Source organism: Dipodomys spectabilis, unplaced genomic scaffold (genome assembly GCF_019054845.1).
Source record: "Dipodomys spectabilis isolate Male_0828 unplaced genomic scaffold, ASM1905484v1 ptg000018l, whole genome shotgun sequence".
Taxonomy (NCBI): Eukaryota; Metazoa; Chordata; class Mammalia; order Rodentia; family Heteromyidae; genus Dipodomys; species Dipodomys spectabilis.
This window is the reverse complement of record NW_024870695.1, coordinates 8383131-8405054: the sequence shown is the minus strand read 5'-3', so window position 1 is coordinate 8405054 and position 21924 is coordinate 8383131. Positions and strand designations below refer to the sequence as shown.

The window sequence follows — 21924 nt, the reverse complement described above, 5'->3', positions numbered from 1 at the left end:
TCAAGTGGTAGAACACTAACCTTGAGCAAAAGCAGCTCAGGACCAGAAGCCAGTGACTCATGCCTATAATCCTAGCTACTTAGGAAGCTGAGATCTGAGGATGGCAGTTCAAAGCCAGCCAGGGCAGAAAAGTCTAGAGACTCTTATCTCTAATTAACCACCTGAAAACCAGAAGTGGTGCTGTAGCTCAAGTAGTAGAGCGCTGGCCTTGAGCTGAAGAGCTCAAGGATAGTGCCCAGGCCAAGTTCAAATCTCACAAACCAACAACAACAATAATAATAATAATAACAACAACAAAAAAGCTAGAAAATAAGTGCAAGTATAGAGAGAGCATTCCTGTCTACCTGATATCAATGAATCTTCTGAAAGAGTAAAGAGTGCTTTAGGTTAGCTATGTGTGTACCTAAAGGAGAAAAGGGAAATGGGGGAGATTCTAAACTCCTAAGAATAAGGAGACTGTTTCAGAGGGGACTTTCAGAAGCATGTTTTGGCTAGAAGGAAAAGATGAAAACAAACCTTTGAGACCTTGTGAATATTAAAGTAATTGTGGTTGCATGCCAGTGGCTCACACCTATAATCCTACTCAGGAGGCTAAGGTCTAAGAATTTTGGTTCAAAGCCATCCCTAGCAGTAAAGTCTGTGAGACTTTTTTTTTTTTTGGGTCCGGTCATAGGTTCTGCACTCTGGGCCTGGGCGCTGTCCCTCAGCTCTTCAGCTCAAGGCTAGCACTCTATTACTTGAGCCAGAGTGCCACTTCCGGCTTTTTTTCTTTTTGCTTATGTGGTGCTGGGGAATAGAACCCAGGGCCTCATGCATGCAAGGCAAGCACTCTACCACTGAGCCACCTTCCCAGCCTGTCTGTGAGACTTTTATCTCCAATTAACCACCCAAAAAGCCAGAAGTGGAGAGTGGAACTGTGGCTCAAGTGGTAGAGCAAAAAAAACTCAGGGATACCACCCAGGCCCTGTGTTCAATCCCCAGGATGTGCACATGTGTATGTGCACATACACACGCACACACACACACACACACACACACAGAAATTGTGATGATAGGGCAAGGGAAATCTTGCCTGATACATGAAGGAGATGAGATGTACAAAAACTGGAAAATTACATCCAGGCAGGCTTCTTGACTTTTCCCTTTCAAAATAGAAGCGGTCTCGGGGGCTGGGAAGTTGGCTCAGTGGTAGAGCTTGGCTCAGTGGTAGAGCGCTTGCCTTGCATGCCTGAGGCCCTGGTTTCGATTCCTCAGCACCACATAAGCAAAAAGAAAAAAGCTGGAAGTGGCACTGTGGCTCAAGTGGTAGAGTGCTAGCCTTGAGCTGAAGAGCTGAAGGACAGCACTCAGCCCCAGAGTTCAGGCCCCATGACCGGACCCAAAAAAAAAAGAAGAAGCGGTCTAGGTAATAGGAGTTCCCAATATATTTCCCTCTGGGCCAAGCCCTGGGGTAGATATACAACCTTTTAAAATCCTAATATGATGATTTATCCACATGATAGTTGGAGGCTGGAGAGCAGATGATTTGACTGTGAAAGTAGAAAGGCTTAGCCTCAAATCCTAACTACCATTTGTTTACTATCTGTGCTGAGTATCTACCTCTCTCTCCTGTGTGGGTGTGTGTATATGTATGTATGTGTGTGTGTGCGCACATGCACTAATACTAGAGCTTGACTTAGAAACTGGGTGCTGTCTCTGACCTTTTTTGGCTCAAGGCTAATGCTGTACTACTTGGAACCACAGCTCCACTTCCAGCTTGCCTGCTTATGCTGGCTTCAAATGACAATCTTCAGTTCTCAGCCTCCTAAGTAGCTAAGATTTCTGTTGCCCAGCCTCAATCTCACATTATTCCTGTTTTGCAGCATAGAGAAGATATATAAAAATGAGGAAAATATGTAATATACAGGAATCTCTGGTATTTTACTTTCTGGTATGTTCATTTCTTTCCACTTAGATTATCCATACTCTTTTCCAGATTTAATCTTTTATGATTTTTTTTTTCCCGGTCATGGGGCTTGAACTGTAGGCCTGGGCACTGTCCCTCAGCTCTTCAGCTCAAGGCTAGTACTGTACCACTTGAGTCACAGTGCCATTTCTGGCTTTTTCTGAGTAGTTTATTGGATGTAAGAGTCTCATGGAATTTTCTGCCAAGGCTAGCTTCGAATCCTGATCCTCAGATCTCAATCTCCCGAGTAGCTAGTATTATAGGCATGAGCCACCAGTACCTGGCTTACAAGTGTCTTTACTACCTACTTGGTCTACAGTACTTTCTGCTGTTCTCTTCTCCTGAAAACTTAATTTGTCCTTATCCTTTAGAATTCATTTCAGCTGGGGGCTGGTAGATCACACCTGCAATCCTAGCTACTCAGGAGGTTGAGATCTGAGGATCTCAGTTTGAAGCCAACCCAGGCAGAAAAGTATGTGAGACTTTTATCTCTAACCACCAAAAAGCCAGAAGTGGAGCTGTGGCCCAAGTGGTAGAGTGTTAGCTTTGAATGGAAAAGCTAAGGGACAGTGCCAAGGCCATGAATTTAACCCCTAAGACTGGCACAAAAAACAAAAGGTAAATTAGCTGGGCACCGGTGGCTCATGCCTGTAATCCTAGCTACTCAGGAGGTTGAGATCTGAGGATTACAGTTCAAAGCCAGCCTGAGCAGGAAAGTTCCTGAGATTCTTTTTTTTTTTTTTTGGGTCGGGTTGTGGGGCCTGAACTCTGGGCCTGGGCACTATCCCTCAGTTCTTCAGCTCAAGGCTAGCGCTCTACCACTTGAGCCACAGTGCCACTTCCGGCTTTTTTCTTTTTGCTTATGTGGTGCTGAGGAATCGAACCCAGGGCCTCAGGCATGCAAGGCAAGCGCTCTACCACTGAGCCACCTTCCCAGCCCAAGTTCCTGAGATTCTGATCTCCAATAAACCACCAAAAAACCAGAAGTGGCACTGTGGTTCAAGTGGTAGAATGCTAGCCTTGAGTTGAAGAGCTGAGGGATAGCACCAAGGCCAGAGTTCAAGCCCCACAACCACCACCACCACCACCAACAAAAAAGGAAAGGTAAGAAGGAAGGATTAATTCAGTTCAGGCATTATCTACCAACCTCTGGCCTCACTAGATTGAGGTGTTTTTGTTTTTTTGTCGGTCATGGGGCTTGATCACCAGACCTGGGCACTGCCTCTGAGCTCTTTTGCTTAAGCACTTTGAGCTATAGCACCACTTCCAGTTTTCCAGTGGTTAACTGGAGGTACGTCTCAAGGACTTTCTTGGCTAGGGTGACTCTGAACTGCAATTCTCATTTCTTAGCCTCCTAAGTAGCTAGGATTACAGGTGTAAGCCACTACTGCCCTGCTTTAGGTGTATTTTTCTAATATGTCTGACTGCAATGGCATAGTATCTTATCCTGTATGTTTTTATTTTTCCTGCTGTTGGAATTGAGCTTGTCTACTCTGCCACTTGAGCTCATGCTCACCTCTCTTACTCTGACTGTCAATATCAGTTTGTCTCACCTGTCTTACACAGTATTTGGGCAGAAGCCATTGTTTTATTTATTTTATAGCATCACACCTGCAGTATCTCCTCTATGTATTATGCATTAACAAAGACTAGAGCCCATGCTTTTTCCATAGTGCCAAGTAGCTCCCTACACAGAGGACATCATTGTTACCTGTGATTTATTGAGTTTGAGGAAAATGAAACACTTACCTGTGCAGTGACTGGTGGCCCAGAAAATAGGGCCTTGTATGCAGAGGCAGCAACAGACAAAGCCCCCTTCACCAGTCCTCCAGCAATGCTCCCATGATGGTGTCTGTAGAGGAAAACCAAATTATCTCCCCTCATAAAACAAACCGTTACCTTCTTACAAGATGATTTATGTGCCAATTTCAAAACATTAAAAAAAAAAAGGTTTCCTTGAGGAAAAAGTAAGATGTGAAAGAGAATTTGACTATTTTCACATCAGTTTTCTAGTTATAAATCATAGTTTCATGTAGAGTTCAGTTCTGCTGGTGTAAGATATGGGCATGTCTTTCAGGAAGTGTACCACTCTGGTTATCATGCCAACTTTTAATTCAAGTTTGGAAGTTAATGTGGTCATGAACACACTGGGGTATTGACATCCCATCTGCTCATTGAGAAAACACCTGGTAAAGGACATGTGATTTTTCTACTTACTGCTCTGAGATGACAGGGAGCAGAGGCAGGGGTTTCTAAGGAAAAAACTAAGAAGATGCACACTAGGTTTGACTTTTCTTCCTTCTCTGACATTAAGGGTAAGGTGAATTTTAGGGTAATTTTTTTTTCTGAGATGTGAAAACTCTTAAACAGAGGCTATATCCCTCTGCAAAGTTTTTCTCAAAAGCTTTAGCTACTCAGGAGACTGAGATGTAAGGATTATGATTTGGAAAAGAGGACCCAGAGAAGAGTCATGAGATTTTTTATCTCCAATGAGGCACCAAAAAAATTTGGAAGAGAAGCTGTGATTCAAGTGGTAGAGTTCTAACCTTGAGCAAAAAAAAAAAAAAAAGCTTAAGGACAGTGCTTAGGCTCCAAATTCAAGCCCAAGGACCAGCACACATACACACAAAAAGGTAGGAATAAAGGCCCTCAGAAGACAGACACATGCTTTGAGAGGCTCTTTAAGCAGAAGCAATGCTAGGATATCCACCTGCTTCTGAAGAAGAGACTGCACAAGGTCATTACCTTGAGTGATCATAGCTCTTCTGTCTGCTGTGTACAAGTCCTGATGAGCCTCTGGGCTCTAAAAGCAAAAGAGCTGTTGGTTAGATACAGCATCAGTAAGCACCTAGTGTTTCCTAAATCACAGCAAGGCTATTATCAAGGCAGGTGGAAATCTTCTCATAGTATTTGAAGTCTTTCTTCTTTTGCTTTTTAAATTTCTAAAAATTCTATGGGTGGTTTAACCAAATTATAAGAAACTCAACTGTCCAGAAATGCAATGCAACATTGATTCAAAAATTTAATTCTGCCGGGCAATGGTGGCTTACTCCTGTAATCCTACCTACTCAGGAGGCTGAGATCTGAGGATTACAGTTCAAAGCCAGCCCAGGCAGGAAAGTCTGTGAGACTCTATCTCCAATAAGCCACCAGAAAACTGGTAGTGGTGCTGTGGCTCAATTGGTAGAGTGCTAGCCTTCATCTGAAGAGCTCAGGGACAACACCTAGGCCCTACCACTGATAAAAAAATAAAAATAAAAATAAATTAATTCTGTGTTGAAGTGTCTCAGCAGTAGAGCAAGCATAGATTGAGATCAAACCCCAGTCCTGTCCTCCCCCTAAAAAAAGTTCTATAATACATGGATGTATTAGTTCTCAAATACTTTTAGATTCAGCTTTTTGGGGAATAGTGAGAAGTGGCTTTGTAGATCTACTCACAACTATACACTGCTATCTTCCTAATTTTGCAGATAAGGCAACAGACCCAGGCATTATAAACCAACAGAGTGGCTGCATGGTCACAGTCAGGGAAAGTGGAAGTGGAGCTGGAATCTAGACTGGCCAGGCTCCAAACCTACGTTAATTCCACCACAGCACAATACCTAACAACTCTGAGGTTTCAATAAATATTCAGAGAACAGAAATAAAGAATATGAGGTAATCCTAGCTACTCAAGAGGCTGAGACCTGAGGATCATGGTTCAAAACCAGCCCAGGCAGGAAAGTGCATGAGACCCTATCTCCAATTAACCAGTAGAAAACCAGAAGTGGCACTGTGGCCCAAAGTGGTAGAGCACAAGCCCTGAGTGAAAAAGCTCAGGGACAGTATCTAGGCCCTGAGTTCAAGCCCCAAAACTGAAGGAAAAAAAAAAGTATAAGGGAGGAGCACAGAAAGAGGGAAAGGGCATGTTTTTAAAAAACTGCCAAGAATCATGAAGATGGAGAGCCTTTACTAAACCTAGTTTCCACTAGAAAGGAGCAGAGAGAAAAGAGATGAAGCTCAGCTTGTCATTACCTCCTCTGATCTGATCAGGGACTGAAGAAACTTCTGGTATGGTAACTGGTAAATCCACTCCCAGGGAACCATGTTGTACACAAGGAGGGCTCCTTTCAGAAAGACACAATATGGAAAGTAAGTTGAAAAACACCTATGGCAACAGTAGAGAAACAGTACATACAGCACGGCAGTGCCAAATTCTCTACAGAGGCTTCACATTTCAGATACAGATGACAGATGAAAAGATGACAGATCTGATACAGATGTGTGAATTAAGGGAATTTAAGCAAAACTACATTTTACTTCTGGCTTTTCTTTAGTCAAGCTAGAAAGACTGACTTCAGTGCACTCACTTCCCCCCTATATCAAGGGTGCTGACAAAGGGAAATGACTAGCTTCTTGGGAGAATGGTTTAAATTACAGTTGGGCTCTAGCAATTTTGTACTATTAGGAGAGAGCAAGACTCAGATAGATCCAGTAGAGAACTGAATAATAATTTCTATTTGGGTTGGCAATGTTTTTTTTCCCCTCATCATGGATTTAACTCCCTAATTATGCTTTTTTTTTTTTTTTGGTTAATATATGGATGAGGTGTTTTCTGTTTCTTTTGTCATGCTGGGGATGGAACCCAGGCCTCAAGCATGCTAGGCAGGCTCTCTACCAGTGAGCTACATGCTTAATCCTCAAATAAAGTTATATCAGATAAATAAGGTTGACTAAAACAAAACTTTAAATCCAAAATCCACAAATACTGAGAAATACGACTTTTATTCATCTAAATTCAGACTTCACTATGGGAAATCATCTTTTCCCATACTGACAAAAAAGCAGGTTTTGAGATCAAGTCGGTTCCTCCTACTCTTTATTTCACCTCTGAAGAGCACCCCAGTTGAAGGGGGCGTGAATGGTACCTGGGCAGCAGTGGTGGATGCCCCACAACCTCTGGGATTAGGGGCATAGTTTCCAGAGTCTGTGAGGTCATGAGGATATCACTGATATTCTGCTCTTGTGGCTGGCTCTCCCCTTCAGGGAGTCTCTCCCCAGCCTCAGCCGGTTCCTGACCAGCCTCAACTCCAGGCTCGCTTTCAGCTCCTCTTTCGAGGCCAGGCTGCGAGAGTGCAGAGCTGTACATGGAATCCCCCAGGGGACGGCTGGTATCAAAGCACTCAGGCAGGATGATGATGTAATCTTCTGAGGACGAAGAAGACTGACTCTGAACTTCATCCTTGAGTTCCTCTTCTTCCTCCACAACGATTTCTTCCTCAGCAATATGGACAATCTCTTCTCTCTCATCTCCAAGTGGTCCCTCTTCAGGCAATGCAAATTTCACTAAAGGATGAAAGTAACCAATTTGAAGGTAGAAGTTACAAGCAGCCCCTAGTGCTATCCTTGTTTGGTGAAGCTTTCTGGATAATGAGCTAGTATTATGAAAGCTAGAAGATGGGGAGAACCACAGGGAAGTACGGGCCATATTCTATGTTTAAAGACTATGTAGAGGGCTGGGAAGGTGGCTCAGTGATAGAGCGCTTGCCTTGAATGCATGAGGCCCTGGGTTTGATTCCCCATCACCACATAAGCAAAAAGAAAAAAAGCCAGAAGTGGCGTTGTGGCTCAAGTGGTAGAGTGCTAGCCTTGAGCTGAAGAGCTGAGGGACAGTGCCCAGGCCCAGAGTTCAGGCCCCACAACCGGACCCAAAAATAAAAACAATAAAAAAATAAAGACTATGTAGAACTATGAATCTTAAAATCAGAAAGCCTAACCTTTTTCTAGTTCATATGATAATTAACATATAATGGTTAACATAACCAGGACAGAGCTTTTAGGGATGGAGAACATCCAGTTCACAGACCACTAAAAGCTCTCAAAATCATTTGGTACATTACAGGACAGATAATGTATGCTTCTCAATAGCTGTAAAAAGCCCATCTGCTTGTACTGATAATTTGATGTGTCCTGTGAATGAAGTTATAAATATCTAAATGACCCTAGGCATAAAAAGAGTCCTCTATCCCCAGAACTGGTAATACTAGCTAACAAAGCTATAAAAAGAAAATTCAGCTGGGTGCCAGTGGCTCATGCCTGTAATCCTACCTACTCAGGAGGCTGAGATTTGAGGATCTTGGTTCAAAGCCAGCTGGGCAGCAAAGTCTGTGAGACTCTTATCTCCAATAAACCACTAGAAAACCAAAAGTGGCGCTGTGGCTCAAGTGGTAGAGCGCTCGCCTTGAGCTGAAGAGCTCAAGGGACAGCGCCAAAGCCCAGAGTTCAAGCCCCACGACTGACAAAAAAAAAAAAGAAAAAAGAAAAAAAAATTCAGGTTGTGAGTACTCTAGGGCTGAAGGTCTACTTTCCTTCTCCTTACAAAAGTGATGTATAGGCAGAGAAAAGGTGTTCACAAATCCTATCAGAATAAAGACAATGAACAAATATTTAGGTGTTAAGTCCTTTCAGATCTTTTGTACATATGTGTGAAAAAAATATAGATGTACGGGCTGGGAATGTGGCTTAGTGGTACAATGCTTGCCTAGCATTCATGAAGCCCTGGGTTTGATTCCTCAGTACTGCATAAACAGAAAAAGCTGGAAGTGGCACAGTGGCTCAAGCCCCAGAACTAGCACAGAAAAAGAAAATTTAAAAATGTATATGTATATACTTTAAACTAAGACAAGTCATATTTAAAAGTATAGGTCAGGAAGCCAGGCACCTGTGGCTCATACCTGTAATCCTAGTTACTCAGGAGGCTGAGATCTGAGAACCATAGTACTAAGCCAGGCTGGGCAGGCAAGTCTGTGATGCTCTCATCTCTAATTAAGCACCAAAATCCCAGAAGTGGAGCTGTGGCTCAAGTGATAAAGTGCTAACTTTAAGCAAAAAAGCTCAAGGAGGGCTGGGAAGGTGATTCAGTGGTAGAATGCTTGCCTCGCATGCACGGGGCCCTGGGTTCGATTCCTCAGCACCACATAAGCAGAAAAAAGCCAGAAGTGGCACTGTGGCTCAAGTGGTAGGGTGCTAGCCTTGAGCTGAAGAGCTGAGGGACAGCGCCCAGGTCCAGAGTTCAGGCCCCACGACTGATAAACAAAAAGCAAAACAAATCAAAAAGCTCAAAGACAGTGATTAGATAAGAGTTCAAGCCTCAGGACCAGTATTAAAAAAAAAAAAAGTATAGGGAAAGGCTAACTAAGAACATTTGCCTAACAAGTATGAGGCCCCGAGTTCAAACTCCAGTACCAACATCAAAAAAAAAAAAGTAGGGGCTGGGGGTTTAGCCCAGCGGAAGGGCGCCCGCCTGGCGCATGCAAGGCCCTGGGTTTGGTTCTCAGCCCTGGTAAAAAAAAAAAAAAAAAAAAAAGTATACATTAAAACTTCACTAGATGGGCTGGGAAGGTGGCTCAGTGGTAGAGCGCTTGCCTTGCATGCATGAGGCCCTGGGTTTGATTCCTCAGCACTACATAAGCAAAAAAGAAAAAACTGGAAGTGGCGCTGTGGCTTAAGTGGTAGAGCACTAGCCTTGAGCTGAAGAGCTGAGGGACAGCGCCCAGGCCCAGAGTTCAGGCCCCACAACCGGACCAAAAAAAAAAAAAAAAAACTTCACTAGAATAAACAGAGATTTATTTTCCATATTATTTTTGTGCACATGTCTTTTGGGATAGTTCTTTAGACACATAGTATTGGCTCTACCTATCTGACATTTAGCAGGTTCTGTTACAAAGCTATTTATTTATTTAGTCGATCATGGGGCCTGAACTCTGGGCCTGCGTGCTGTTCCTAAGCTCAAGGTGAGCACTCTACCACTTGAGCCACAGCCCCACTTCCGGTTTTCAGGTGGTTAATTGGAGTAAGAGTCTCATGAACTTTCCTGCCTGGGCTGGCTTTGAACTGTGATCCTCAGATCTCAGCCTCTTGAGTAGCTAGGATTACAGGTATGAACCACTGGTGCCCAGCTTTATGAAGCTATTTATTAAAACAAAATTTAATCTTGGGAGTCAGAAGTTGATGGCTCATGAGGCCTAGCTACTCAGAAGGCTGAGACCTAGAAGATAATGGTTTCAAGGCCAGCCTGGGAAGAAAATTCCTTTAGATGCCATCTCCAGTTAACCAATAAAACACTGGCTTGGAGGCATGGCTCAAATGGGAGAGTGCCAGCTATGAGCAAGCAAGCAAGTTGAATAAACTTGAGGTCCCCGAGTTCAAGCCTCAGAAATAAAACAAATAAAATAAATTTAGCCTTGGGAAACTTAGTTTGGCATTCTTTTTTTCTTCTTCTTCTTCTTTTTTTGGGTCCGGTCGTGGGGCCTGAACTCTGGACCTGGGTGCTGTCCCTCAGCTCTTCAGCTCAAGGCTAGCACTCTACCACTTGAGCCACAGTGCCACTTCTGGCTTGTTTCTTTTTGCTTATATGGTGCTGAGGAATCAAACCCAGGGACCTCATGCATGCAAGGCAAGCGCTCTACCACTGAGCCACCTTCCCAGCCCCCTTAGTTTGGCATTCTTGCTTCTTACTATTTTTGAACTGTTGCCCTCAAAAAAAAAAAAAAAAAAAAAGCAAACGGGCTGGGAAGGTGGCTCAGTGGTAGAGTGCTTGCCTTGCATGCATGAGGCCCTGGGTCGATTCCTCAGCACCAAATAAGCAGAATAAGCTGGAAGTGGTGCTGTGGCTCAAGTGGTAGAGTGTTAGCCTTGGTCTGAAGAGCTGAGGGACAGTGCCTAGGCCCAGAGTTCAGGCCCCACGACTGACCAAAAAAAAAAAAAGCAAACGCTCAGCTGCCAGAAGGGGTCTCTGATGAGGAGCTCTGTCAAACTTACAGGAGGATTCCTTTCTGCAGAGTTCAGGCATAATTGTTTGCTGTTCCTCTGTGGAATGCTGGTTTAATTCTCCTGAGAAAGTTCAGAAATGAGTTTGAATTCTAGTTAAACTGGTCACATAGCATGCTCAAATTTGGTCAGAATTTCTACAAAGCTCATCCTGCAGGGACACTTACTCAGGGAGAACTTCTGTCTGCAAGGTGGATTGTGGTCTGGGGCAGCATCCAATGTAAGGGATCGGATTACAGTCTCACAAACAAACTGGGTCCCACTAAGGTCTTCTTCTGCTTCCTCCACAGAAGCAGTGTTCTCAACCTTCTTGGTGGATACTGTAGAATTTGAAAGAGACATAAACCTGTCTTCACTTGGCATAGAGCTGAGAGCTTTCACCAGTTACTATCAACATGCTGAGACTACATCAAAAAACAGCTGCTCTCTGTACCATGGGGGAGACTTCAAAAAAGATGCCACAGGACACCCATTTACATGCTGAGGTAAGGTTAGTAAGGAGTAAGTATAAAAATAGGGTGTGGGGGCTGGGAAGGTGGCTCAGTGGTAGAGTGCTTGCCTTGCATTCATGAGGCCCTGGGTTCGATTCCTCAGCACCACATAAGCAGAAAAAAAAAACAACCGGAAGTGAAACTGTGGCTCAAGTGGTAGAGCACTAGCCTTGAGCTGAAGAGCTGAGGGACAGTGCCCAGGCCCAGAGTTCAGGCCCCACAACCGGCAAAAAAAAAAAAAAAAAAAAAAATAGGGTGTGGTATAAAAAGAAAGGATGCAAAAGCTTTAACTGTTTAACCCCTTACCAGGAAGTGCTTTAAATCCCGCCCCTTCACTCTCTTCCTGTATCTGCCCCAAGCCTGGCTTCTCTATTAAAGGACTGTCATGTGGCAGAGGAGACATGCAGGGAGTCATATCTGGAGAATGAAGACAGGAGAACCATCAACTGAGAAAAAGCATCACATCATTAATAATCAGTATCCAGAAGAAGCAGTTCATAAGTTTCTTGCCTCCTGTAGTGCTAAAATAAAAACCAGATATGCTCCCAAACTTGTACAAAGAATTTCTCCAGACTACCAGGTATCCAACTAATCTCAGGACTATCAAACAATGCAAGAAGTATCAAAAACAGTTAACTGGCCTAAAAGGTCATGGCCAAGACACAAAGTCATGAAATGTAAAGGAACAAAGGGAGGAAAACAGAAGAAGGTGCCTGCCTTCTAGTAAGGAAGTCTTACACAACCTTTTATTGTTGCTTCTGAAAGAAGGAAAATGGATCATGATAAAGCTTTACTGTTCCACTGTGGTAGAAATCCTTGCCATTAACTTCCTCAGGCTAGAATAACAACTACCAGAGTCTAAACTTCAGTACCTTTACACATATTAATAGTATAAACAAGATGAGCCAAGTAACATTCTTACCCACAGGGGTGTTGTGGGGCACTCTTTCCAACTCTTGGACAATGTTTATATCCAACAATTCAAAGGAAAGCAGGTCCTGCAAAACAAAAACACAAGCCAGTGTCAGGCACTGGTTTCTCTTGCCTATAATCCTTGCAAAAGATTGAGATGTAGATGATCAAGGTCTGAAGCCATCTCCAAAATAACTAGCAAAAAGCTAGGCTAGAGGTGTAGCTCAGGTGCTAGAATGCCAACCAAGCAAAGTAAAAATCTGAGCTCAAACTGATAACAAGGAAAAGAGAAAAAGAAGAAAAAAAAAAAAAGGAAAAGCAAACACACAAATCCTCCTCTGGTGTGTTGGTACATTACTGTAATTCCAGGTAGAGGTAGGAGGATCATGGTCTGAGGCCCAGCCCAAGCAATGTTAGCATAAGACCCTGTTGGAAAAGCAAACTAAAGCAAGAAGAACTGGAAGCATGGCTTATGAGGTACAGTCCTGCAAGCATACAGTCCTCAGTTCAAATTCTAGTCTCACTGAGAAGGTGGGGGGATGGTGGGGAAAACACAGTGGATGTAAAGGTGAAGGAAATAGGCTAAAAAGAAGAGGAAGCAGGCCGGGCGCTGGTGGCTCACGCCTGTAATCCTAGCTACTCAGGAGGCTGAGATCTGAGGATCGCGGTTCAAAGCCAGCCCTGGCAGGAGAGACCGTGAGACTCCTATCTCCAATAAACCACCAGAAAACTGGAAGTGGCGCTGTAGCTCAAGTGGTAGAGCGCTCGCCTTGAGCTGAAGAGCTGAGGGACAGCGCCCAGGCCCAGAGTTCAAGCCCCACGGCCGACAAAAAAAAAAAAAAAAAAGAAGAGGAAGCAACTAAACAGAAGATGTGGGTAAACAGAAGACTAAGTTCCCAATTCAGGTGAAACAACTCAGAAACTTGCTTCCTTGGGTGACTTCCTTTATGCATCTGACTGGATCAAGTGGGCTTATCTTTAACTTCTTGGTAACCACCTATACCAACTTCTCTGCCACAGGTGACATTTCTTGTTAATGCTCTCTCTCTGTCCCTTGCTCCTCAAAGTGCTGAATGTCCTACCTGGGCAGTCAGGAGGTCTACGGATGGGATGTAGAGCTCTCTCTCACTGGCAACACTCTTTGTCTTTGATGTGCTGCTGGTTCCTGTTCCTTCTGACTGCAGAGTCACTTCATTTTCTTCTTTGTCTAGAGGAAACGTTTCCTATAGAGACAAACAATTGAAATATATGTTAGGACCTCGACAGAATTGCAGCACTATTTCTGACAATGCCTCCCCAAACTCTGCTGAACCTCTTCACCTTTGTCTGGTATCATTTCAGAAGTCACATACTACCTTTTCACCCAGTTTATTTTTATTTTTTTATTTATTTTTTGCTTATGTGGTACTGAGGAATCGAACCAGGGCCTCATGCATGCAAGGCAAGCACTCTACCACTGAGCCACGTACCCAGGCCTCACCCAGTTTACTTTAATGACTACACTTTACACAACTGTAAGAGCCCAAATCAGGCATGAACTTTGAATAAGTCTCATTTAAGAGTAAACAGTATGCCCCACTTATAGGGATATTGTATACAAGAAACTTGTGCATCAAATAACAAGCGAGGCAAGCCTTCATTAGTATATAGGGAACACATGGGGACATTCAGGAGGGGACAAATGTTAAAGAACACAGTTATTAGTTGGCAGTTCCACAGTCCAGACCAGGTGGACCAAGTAGCCCTTCTTTCCCTTATGCAGTTAAGAACTGAGCAAACACCAATACAAAAAGTTGGCAAAATGCTTAAAAGAACTGCCTAGCCGGGTGCTGGTGGCTCACGCCTGTGATCCTAGCTACTCAGGAGGCTGAGATCTGAGAATCACGGTTCAAAGCCAGCCTGGGCAGCAAAGTCTGTGAGACTCTTATCTCCAATAAATGACTTGAAAACCAGAAGTGGTGCTGTGGCTCAAGTGGTAGAGCGCTTGCCTTGAGCTGAAGAGTGTAGGGATAGCGCCCAAGCCCAGAGCTCAAGCCCCACAACCATAAAAAAAAAAAAAGAACTGCCTGTATTAAGGACAATAAAAGCTCCGAGGACAAGACCAATATCAGCCCATAAATGTGTTGGGGAAGGTCGAGAAACTGACTGCCATGTGTCCTGCAGGAGTGTAAGGTTTGGCTGCCAGGGTCATGGCACTACTGGAAAATTTGGCAGTACTTTTAGGATAGGGCTTTGTGGGAAATCTTTAGATCATGGGGTCATGCCCTGGAAGGAGACCTCAGCCTCTTCTTTCTCCATTTGCTTCCTGGTCAGGAAGGTAAACAATAGTGCTCTGTCACATGCTCCCCACTGGTGCAGCTGGGTATTTCCACTGCAGGCTTAAAAAACTATGGATTTGCCCAATCATGGACTGGAACCTCTAAAGCTAACAAACCTTTACCTTTTGTAAGTTGTCCCAGGTATTTTTGTATGTGATAGAAAGTGACAAACACTATCAAGATTTCTGGAAGAACAACTAGCTATAAACAGGGGGTCTTTTAGTTTTAGACAGTCTCACTATGTAACCCAGACTCCCTTGAACCAAAGATCCCCCTGCCTCAGCCTCCCAAGTGCTGGAATTATAAGCATATACCAACACCCCTATCTTTAACTCTTGAAGTAATAACTGTATACTAGGCCAGAGTCTGTCAATGCTCACCTCTTGCTGGCAGGTGACATCACCAGTTTTGCTTGTGCTAATCATGCCCCTTTCAATGTTATCAGAGTTCTCCGAGGAAGGAAAAGGATCTACTATGATATTGCACCAGACCCGAGGGCCAAACTGTTGGCCTTTATGAGAAAGACGCCAATGGGAAGTGTATGTTCCCTCTAAGGTTGGGGCGATGAACTCCACAGACACAATGCCCACATGGCCAGCCTTCAAACTGGGAACCAAAACATCCTTCTTTTCTGTAGATGCCAAAGTCAAGTTTCCCCACATGAATTTGAGCTGAAAAGCATAATAACCAGAAGAAATTTTGTTAACTGTATACTCTAGCTCTTAAATCTCTTTTATTAAAAAGTCTCATGCTCTCACTTGGATTTTTTGTGCATTTGGCTGGCACTCTACCACTTGAACCATGCCTCCAGTTCCAGCTTCTTGCGGGAACTCTCTCCATAGAGGGTCTTGAGGATTTGTTTGAACCAAACCTCGGTTCTCATATCTCAGCCTCCCAAGGAGCTTATATCTATATATATATATATATATCTATATATATATATATATATATAGATATATATATATATATTTTTTTTTTTTTTTTTTTTGGTCAGTCATGGGGCTTGAACTCTGGGCGCAGGCACTGTCCCTGAGCTCTTCAGCTCAAGGCAAGCATCTACCACTTGGGCCACAGAGCCACTTAACAGTTTTTTAGTGGTTAACTGGAGATAAGAGTCTCAAGGACTTTGCTGCCCAGCCAGGATTACAGGCATGAGCCACCAGTGCCTGGCATCAGTTTGTCTTCACAATTTGTGGGAAAAAAATACCTTGGTATCTGCACTCCACTTTATATTTCCTGTGTTTTTCATTCTCCAGTGTTTGATAAACTTAGTTCCTGGTTGAAGGTGAGTCCCATCAGGCAAGTTCTCATCCACAAATGCAGCACTGAGTGTTGGCATAACTGGAGCACAGGGCTGCAAAGGGAGCCTGAATAGAAATTCAGATGCTTAGTTATTTGCTGTTGGGAGGGACGTGATGGTTTCTGAATATTCCTACTGTGACTTTTTTAGAGGCTGACTTACGACTTTCAGGTATGTACTAATGAATTTGCAAAAAAAGAAGGGAGAAAAAAAAAGTATCCTACCAGTTATGCTCCTAGCTCATAAAACAAAAGAGTTTTGGGAATATATGAGTCCTGAGTTAAAAAGCTAGAGATATAATGAAAGTGTCCATGAATACAACTAGAGATTAAGTTCCATAAACATAACTCTTCCTGGGGGCCAGTTGCTCATGCCTGTAATGCTAGCTACTCAGGAAGTTAAGATCTGAGGACCACAGCTGAAAGCCAGACTGGACAATTAAGTCCATGAGTTTTTTTTTTTTTGGTCAGTTGTTGGGTTTGAACTCTAGGCCTGAGCGCTGCCCCTCAGTTCTTCAGCCCAAGGCTAGCACAGTTCCACTTCTGGATTTCTGAGTGGTTTATTAGAGATAAGAATCTCACTGTTGGGCTGGGAAGGTGGCTCAGTGGTAGAGCTCATGCCTTGCATGCCAGAGGCCCTGGGTTCGATTCCTCAGCACCATATAAGAAAAAAGAAAAAAGCCGGAAGTGGCGCTGTGACTCAAGTGGTAGAGCGCTAGCCTTGAGCTGAAGAGCTGAGGGACAGTGCCCAGGCCCAGAGTTCAGGCCCCATGACCAGACCCAAAAAAAAAAAAAAAAAAAAGAATCTTACAGACTTTCCTGCCCTGGCTGGTTTAGAACCGCAATCTTCAGATCTAAGCCTCCAGAGTAGTTAGGATTATAGGTGTGAGCCACCAGCCCAGCCATAAGATTCTTATCTCCAACTGAGTACCAAAAAAGAAGGGACTTGGAAGGTGGCTCAGTGATAGAGTGCTTGCCTCACATGCATGAGGCCCCCTGGGTTCGATTCCTCAGCACCACATAAGCAGAAAAAGCAGGAAGTGGCACTGTGGCTCAAATGGTAGAGCACTAGCCTTGAGCTGAATTGTTCAGGGACAGTGCCCAGGCCCAGAGTTCAAGCCTCATGACCAACAACAACAACAAAAAAGCGCCAAAAGTAGAGCTGTGGTTCAAGTGGTAGAGAGATAACCTTGAGCACAAAAGCTTAGGAACAATGCCCAGGCTCAGGTTCAAGCTGTAGAACTAATACACAAAAAACAAAAACTTCAATACAAAAAATGTAACTCTTATTTGCAACTGTTGCTTCAAATTCACTTTCTCTAAGAGTGAATCTTGTTTCATTTTTTCTTTTTCTTTTTGGTACCGGCACAGGGGCTTACACTCAGGGCGTCATGCTCTTGCTTGGCTTTTTCATTCAAGGCTAGCACTCTACCACTTGAGCCACAGTTCTACTTCTAGCTTTTCAGTGGTTAATTGGAGATAAGAGTCTTATGTACAGGCTGGCTGCAAACTGAGATCCTCAGATTGCATGAACTACCAGTACACAGCCCTTACTAGTTTTTAACTTTCTGAAGAAGACAACAAGGAAAATATCAAAAACTACTACCAAACATCCTTTAATAAAGCTTAGATTAATAGAAAGTTTTAAAGATGTGGGTATTAGGAGCTGCCAAAGGACAAGAGAGAAGATGGCTGAAATTCCAGTTTTAGGGAGCTGAACATAAAGCCTGGGTTCCCTCCACCCCCTACCCAGTTCTGGGCTTACATCAGGGTATTAGACTGCAACAAGCTCTCAGGTCGGCCCAAAGGAGACTTAGGGCTTTGGAGTCCATGAATTGAATTCCACAGATGAATCTTCCTGTGGAGTTTTAGCTGCTTTTTAAGTTCTTTGACTTCAGCTTTCCGCTGTTTCTTCTCAGCTCGTAACCTTTGCTTTTCTGCTTTAAGAAAGTTCTTATCAACCTGTTTCTGGAGCCTGTGAGGTAATAATTGAATGTCTTAAAACCAAATAAAACCCAACCCAAATTTAACCCAAAACATCTGAACCCATTAAAAAATCCTGAAGGCATCCAATACATTCTCTGTCTGCTAAATTTCTGAGCTGATTGCTACATCAGAAACCAGACCTCAGGCCTTAGACATCCTTTCTTCCTTCCTTTCTTTTTTTTTTTTTGTTGGTCATTGGGCTTGAACTCTGGGCCTGGACATTCTCCCTCAACTCTTCAGCTCAAGGCTAATGCTCTATCACTTGAACCACAGCACCACTTTCGATTTTTTTCTGCTTATGTGGTGCTGAAGAATTGAACCCAGGGCCTCATGTATGCAAGGCAAACCCTCTACCACTGAGCCATCTTCCTAGACCCAATCCTGAAGTTTTTTAGATAGTTTCCATCAGTGTCAGCATTTAGTTTACTTGCTTAATAGCTTTCCTTCCCAGTGGAAACCTCTGTGACCCGATAATGACTTCAAATCACTTGATGGACACAATGCAAGACAAGTGCCAGCAATCTGCAAAATAATCACACACTATCATACATGTGGTATCACTGCTAGGGTGCATCTGTTTGTAATACTGGAAGCAACAATTTATACACAACTTCAGAAAGCTGTGACACACACTTCTGGTTTCAGCGATACTCATGTAGCAGGTAAAAGTAGGTAAAGCAGGTAAAGGGCTCCTCCTAGTCACAAAGACCTATAAACATCAAAACTTCTGATCCCAATCCCATCAACAGTTGAACATCCGTTCTGCAGTGGGGCTTGATCAAGGCCATTCATTCTTGCTTGATTTTTTTTTTTTTCAGATACAAAGGGATCTCTAAGAGCAAAAGCTTCTTTTTTTTTTTTGGCTCAAGGTTGACGTTCTACCACTCAATCTACACCTCTACCTTCAGCTTTCTTCTGGTTAACTGGTGATAACAAACTCTTGGATTTATCTTCACAGACTGGGCTTCAATCAGATCCTCTGATCTGTCTCCTGAGTGGCTAGGATTACAGGCAGGAGCTACTAGGACACAGCTGCTTAATTTCCCTTATAATTATCATTGCCACTTGATTAGATAGATAACTGCCTTCATTATTGCACATCAATTGAAAAGAAACAGAAATAATGAGTGGTAACTAATAATGTGATAACTAGATATCATCATCAGGGTTTTTGGTTTTGTTTTGTTTTTAGCACTAAAATACTCTACAATTTGAGCCACAGTTCTACTTCTGGCCTTCGGTGGTTAAATGGGGAAGAGTCTCACAGACTTTCCTGCCTAGGCTGGCTTCAAACTGTGATCCTGAAAATTCAGCTTCCTGAGTAGCTAGGATTCAGGCATGAGCTACAGTTGCCTGGCTCTGTTACTTTTTTTTTTTTTTTGCCAGTTCTGGGGCTTGAATTCAGGGCCTGGGCATTGACCTTGAGCTTCTTTTGCTCAAGGCTAGTAGTCTACCACTTGAGCCACAGTGCCACTAGTTGTTTCTTTTTGGGGTACTGAGAAATCAAACACAGGGTTTCATGCATGCTAGGCAAGCACTCTATCACTAAGCCACATTCCCAGCCCCTCTGTTACTTTTTACTTTATTTATTTATTTTTTGTTGGTTGTGGCGCTTGAATTCTGTCCCTGAGCTCTTCAGCTCAAGGCAAGTGTTTTACCACTTGAGCCATAGAGCCACTTCCCATTTTCTGGTGGTTAATTGAAGATAAGAGTCTCATGCTGGCTTTGAAGTGATTCTCAGATCTCGGTCTTTATAGCAGCTAGGATTACAGGTGTGGGCCACCAGCACCCTGCCCCTCTGTTATTTTTGAAACAGAGTCTCATGTTATCTGGGAGGCCTCAAACTCTGTCTTCTTGCTTTAGCATCTGAAATGCTGAGATTACAGCTTGAGTCACTACTCCTGACCTCATAGGAGTTTTTTGATCTTCAGCATTTTGTGTCATCAGAACTAAGAAGACAATTAGAGAACAAGGACGCCAAGTATATGGTTTTACCTGACTTGTTCCAGAGCAGCAGGGAGACGAGGAGTAGAGTACTTTGAATGAGAAAATGATTCAGAAGAACTCACAATGGGCTTCCGTAACTTCAGCAGGACATGGTTAGTGTCATGGGCATATGGTCCTGCCTCACAATCTTCACAAATATTGTAGGATGGGCACAGGCTGTGGTAAAGAATGGCATGATAAGAATGTCACTTGAGGCAGTGAGGTAAAAGTCCACTACTGTATTTACTCCATTACCAGCTAGATGGTAAACTATGCCTGTCACCTAGTAATGCCAAATCTTGGTAATCCTCATTAATAAAGTAAGGATAATGAAATTAATTTATGTCTATTTTTTTTTGTGGGACAATCTATGGGGGGAAGCAAGAAATGAGAGCATTTGTAACAAAATGGTAAACTGTCCTTTGTTCTAATTTTGTCTTGGGGAATACAGCTTTACTTGCTTCGGTTGATACAAATGTGTATGTAAACATAGCAATCAGAATGGTATTCTTTAACCTATTAAAACACAGAGGTGAAGAACAGCTTGTCATTCCAACTCAGAGTTAAGACATCTAAGGTTCCAGAGACAGAAGACACCCAGTTTCCCTTTAACTATATAGAATTCTAAGAAGTCTCTCCCCTAAGGCTTACCAACACCTGACTATTCCCAAGTGACTACTTACCTACACTGGTAGCGCACACCAACAATCCTTCTTTGGCAGTTGCTGCAAGCAATATACCAGCTGAACTGATTTTCTGGAAAAAACAGGGTTTCCTCTGAAACAGGCATTGAGCCTTCTGAGGTACAGGAACCCAATGGTGGGTTTTGGAGGACAAGCTTCTCATGTAATTTCTGTTCAAGCTTCTCAACTGTTTCTTTAACCACTTGCTCTCTGAACTAGAAAAGAGAGAGGATGGGGGGGGGAATTTAGTTAACAATTCTGTGAAGATATCAACATACTGGAAATCACACATCTCTGGTATAACTATAAGAATAATAAACAATTAGTAGCTATTGAATGAATAAACACAAATATAACAAAAAGTCTATAATCTTCCATTGCTCACTTAGTTCAAAGAAAATACCATGTTGGGCATTGGTGGCTCATGCCTGTGATCCTAGCTACTCAAGAGGCTGAGACTTAAACATCATGGTTCAAAGTCAGCCTGGGCAGGAAAGTCCATGAGACTCTTATCTCCAATTAACCACCAGAAAACCAGAAGTGGTGCTGTGGCTTAAGGGATAGAGTGCTTGCCTTGAGCTGAAGGACACAAGGACAGCACCCAGGCTAAGAGTTCAAGCTCCATGACTGGAAAAGAAAAGAAAAGAAAATACCAAGAAATCCTTTTGCTGAGTAGATTTCTTCTTTTTCTGTGTGTGCCAGTACCAGGGTTTAAATTCAAAGACTTGGAATCTACCTCAGCTTTTTTTCTCAAGGTTGAGGCTCTACCTCTCGAGCAATACCTCCTGTTAGACATTTTACTATTTAACTAGAGTTAAGAGCCAGGTTCTGTTTAAAGCTTGCTCAGGCAAGAAAGTCCATGAGACTCATTTCCAAGTAACCACCAGAAAGCTGGAAGTAGAGATGTGGCTTAAGTGGTAGAGCACTAACCTTGAGCACCAAAGCTCAGATACAGAGCTCAGGCCCTAAGTTCAAGCCCCAGGACTAATACAAAAAAATTTGAGGGCTGGGCACCTGTGGCACATGCCTGTAATCCTAGCTACTCAGGAGGCTGAGATTTGAGGATCACAGTTTGAAGTTAGCTCAGGCAGGAAAGGCTGTGAGACTCCTACAACTGACTAAATACATACATACATCATATATACATACATACATACATACATACAAGGACAAAAGTTAGAGCTTTCTTAACCATATCTACTCTGAGTCTAGAAATTACTAGCTATCATTCCTCATTCATCTGTAGCAGAGGTTAACAACCATGTATATTCGACTTCCCATTTCTGCCACATTCCACTGATGCCAACAATGCTACTAGAAGCCAAATCAGAGAGAATACTCACTGTTTCCAGATAGCTGGTGAACCAGTCTGGGGGTTTATCTTGAGGCTGGTTTCTGTCACAAGGAGCAAGTGGAAATGACTACAAGAAAACAGAATCCAAGATTCCTGGAAGTTATTTTTCTTATTTTTAACAATTTTTCTGAAATGTATTATT

General features: G+C 43.1%; 1 protein-coding gene across 4 annotated transcripts in view; it reads right to left on the bottom strand.

The window, feature by feature from the left end:
- Positions 1 to 21924, bottom strand: part of Nbr1 (NBR1 autophagy cargo receptor) — a 40866-nt gene that overhangs the window by 2332 nt on the left and 16610 nt on the right. Inside the window, exons 7-21 of one of the 4 annotated variants that reach the window (XM_042671072.1) lie at positions 21772 to 21849; positions 20429 to 20643; positions 19755 to 19922; positions 17539 to 17748; positions 15682 to 15841; positions 14855 to 15145; positions 13239 to 13379; positions 12167 to 12242; positions 11551 to 11661; positions 10921 to 11082; positions 10745 to 10816; positions 6853 to 7270; positions 5960 to 6051; positions 4691 to 4748; positions 3695 to 3797 (exon numbers count right to left, since the gene is read on the bottom strand). In XM_042671072.1, the coding sequence (XP_042527006.1) occupies positions 3695 to 3797; positions 4691 to 4748; positions 5960 to 6051; positions 6853 to 7270; positions 10745 to 10816; positions 10921 to 11082; positions 11551 to 11661; positions 12167 to 12242; positions 13239 to 13379; positions 14855 to 15145; positions 15682 to 15841; positions 17539 to 17748; positions 19755 to 19922; positions 20429 to 20643; positions 21772 to 21849 (2355 nt within the window). The remainder of the gene's footprint in view (positions 1 to 3694; positions 3798 to 4690; positions 4749 to 5959; positions 6052 to 6852; positions 7271 to 10744; positions 10817 to 10920; positions 11083 to 11550; positions 11662 to 12166; positions 12243 to 13238; positions 13380 to 14854; positions 15146 to 15681; positions 15842 to 17538; positions 17749 to 19754; positions 19923 to 20428; positions 20644 to 21771; positions 21850 to 21924) is intronic. The other 3 variants (XM_042671076.1, XM_042671083.1, XM_042671086.1) reach the window with 3 other exon arrangements.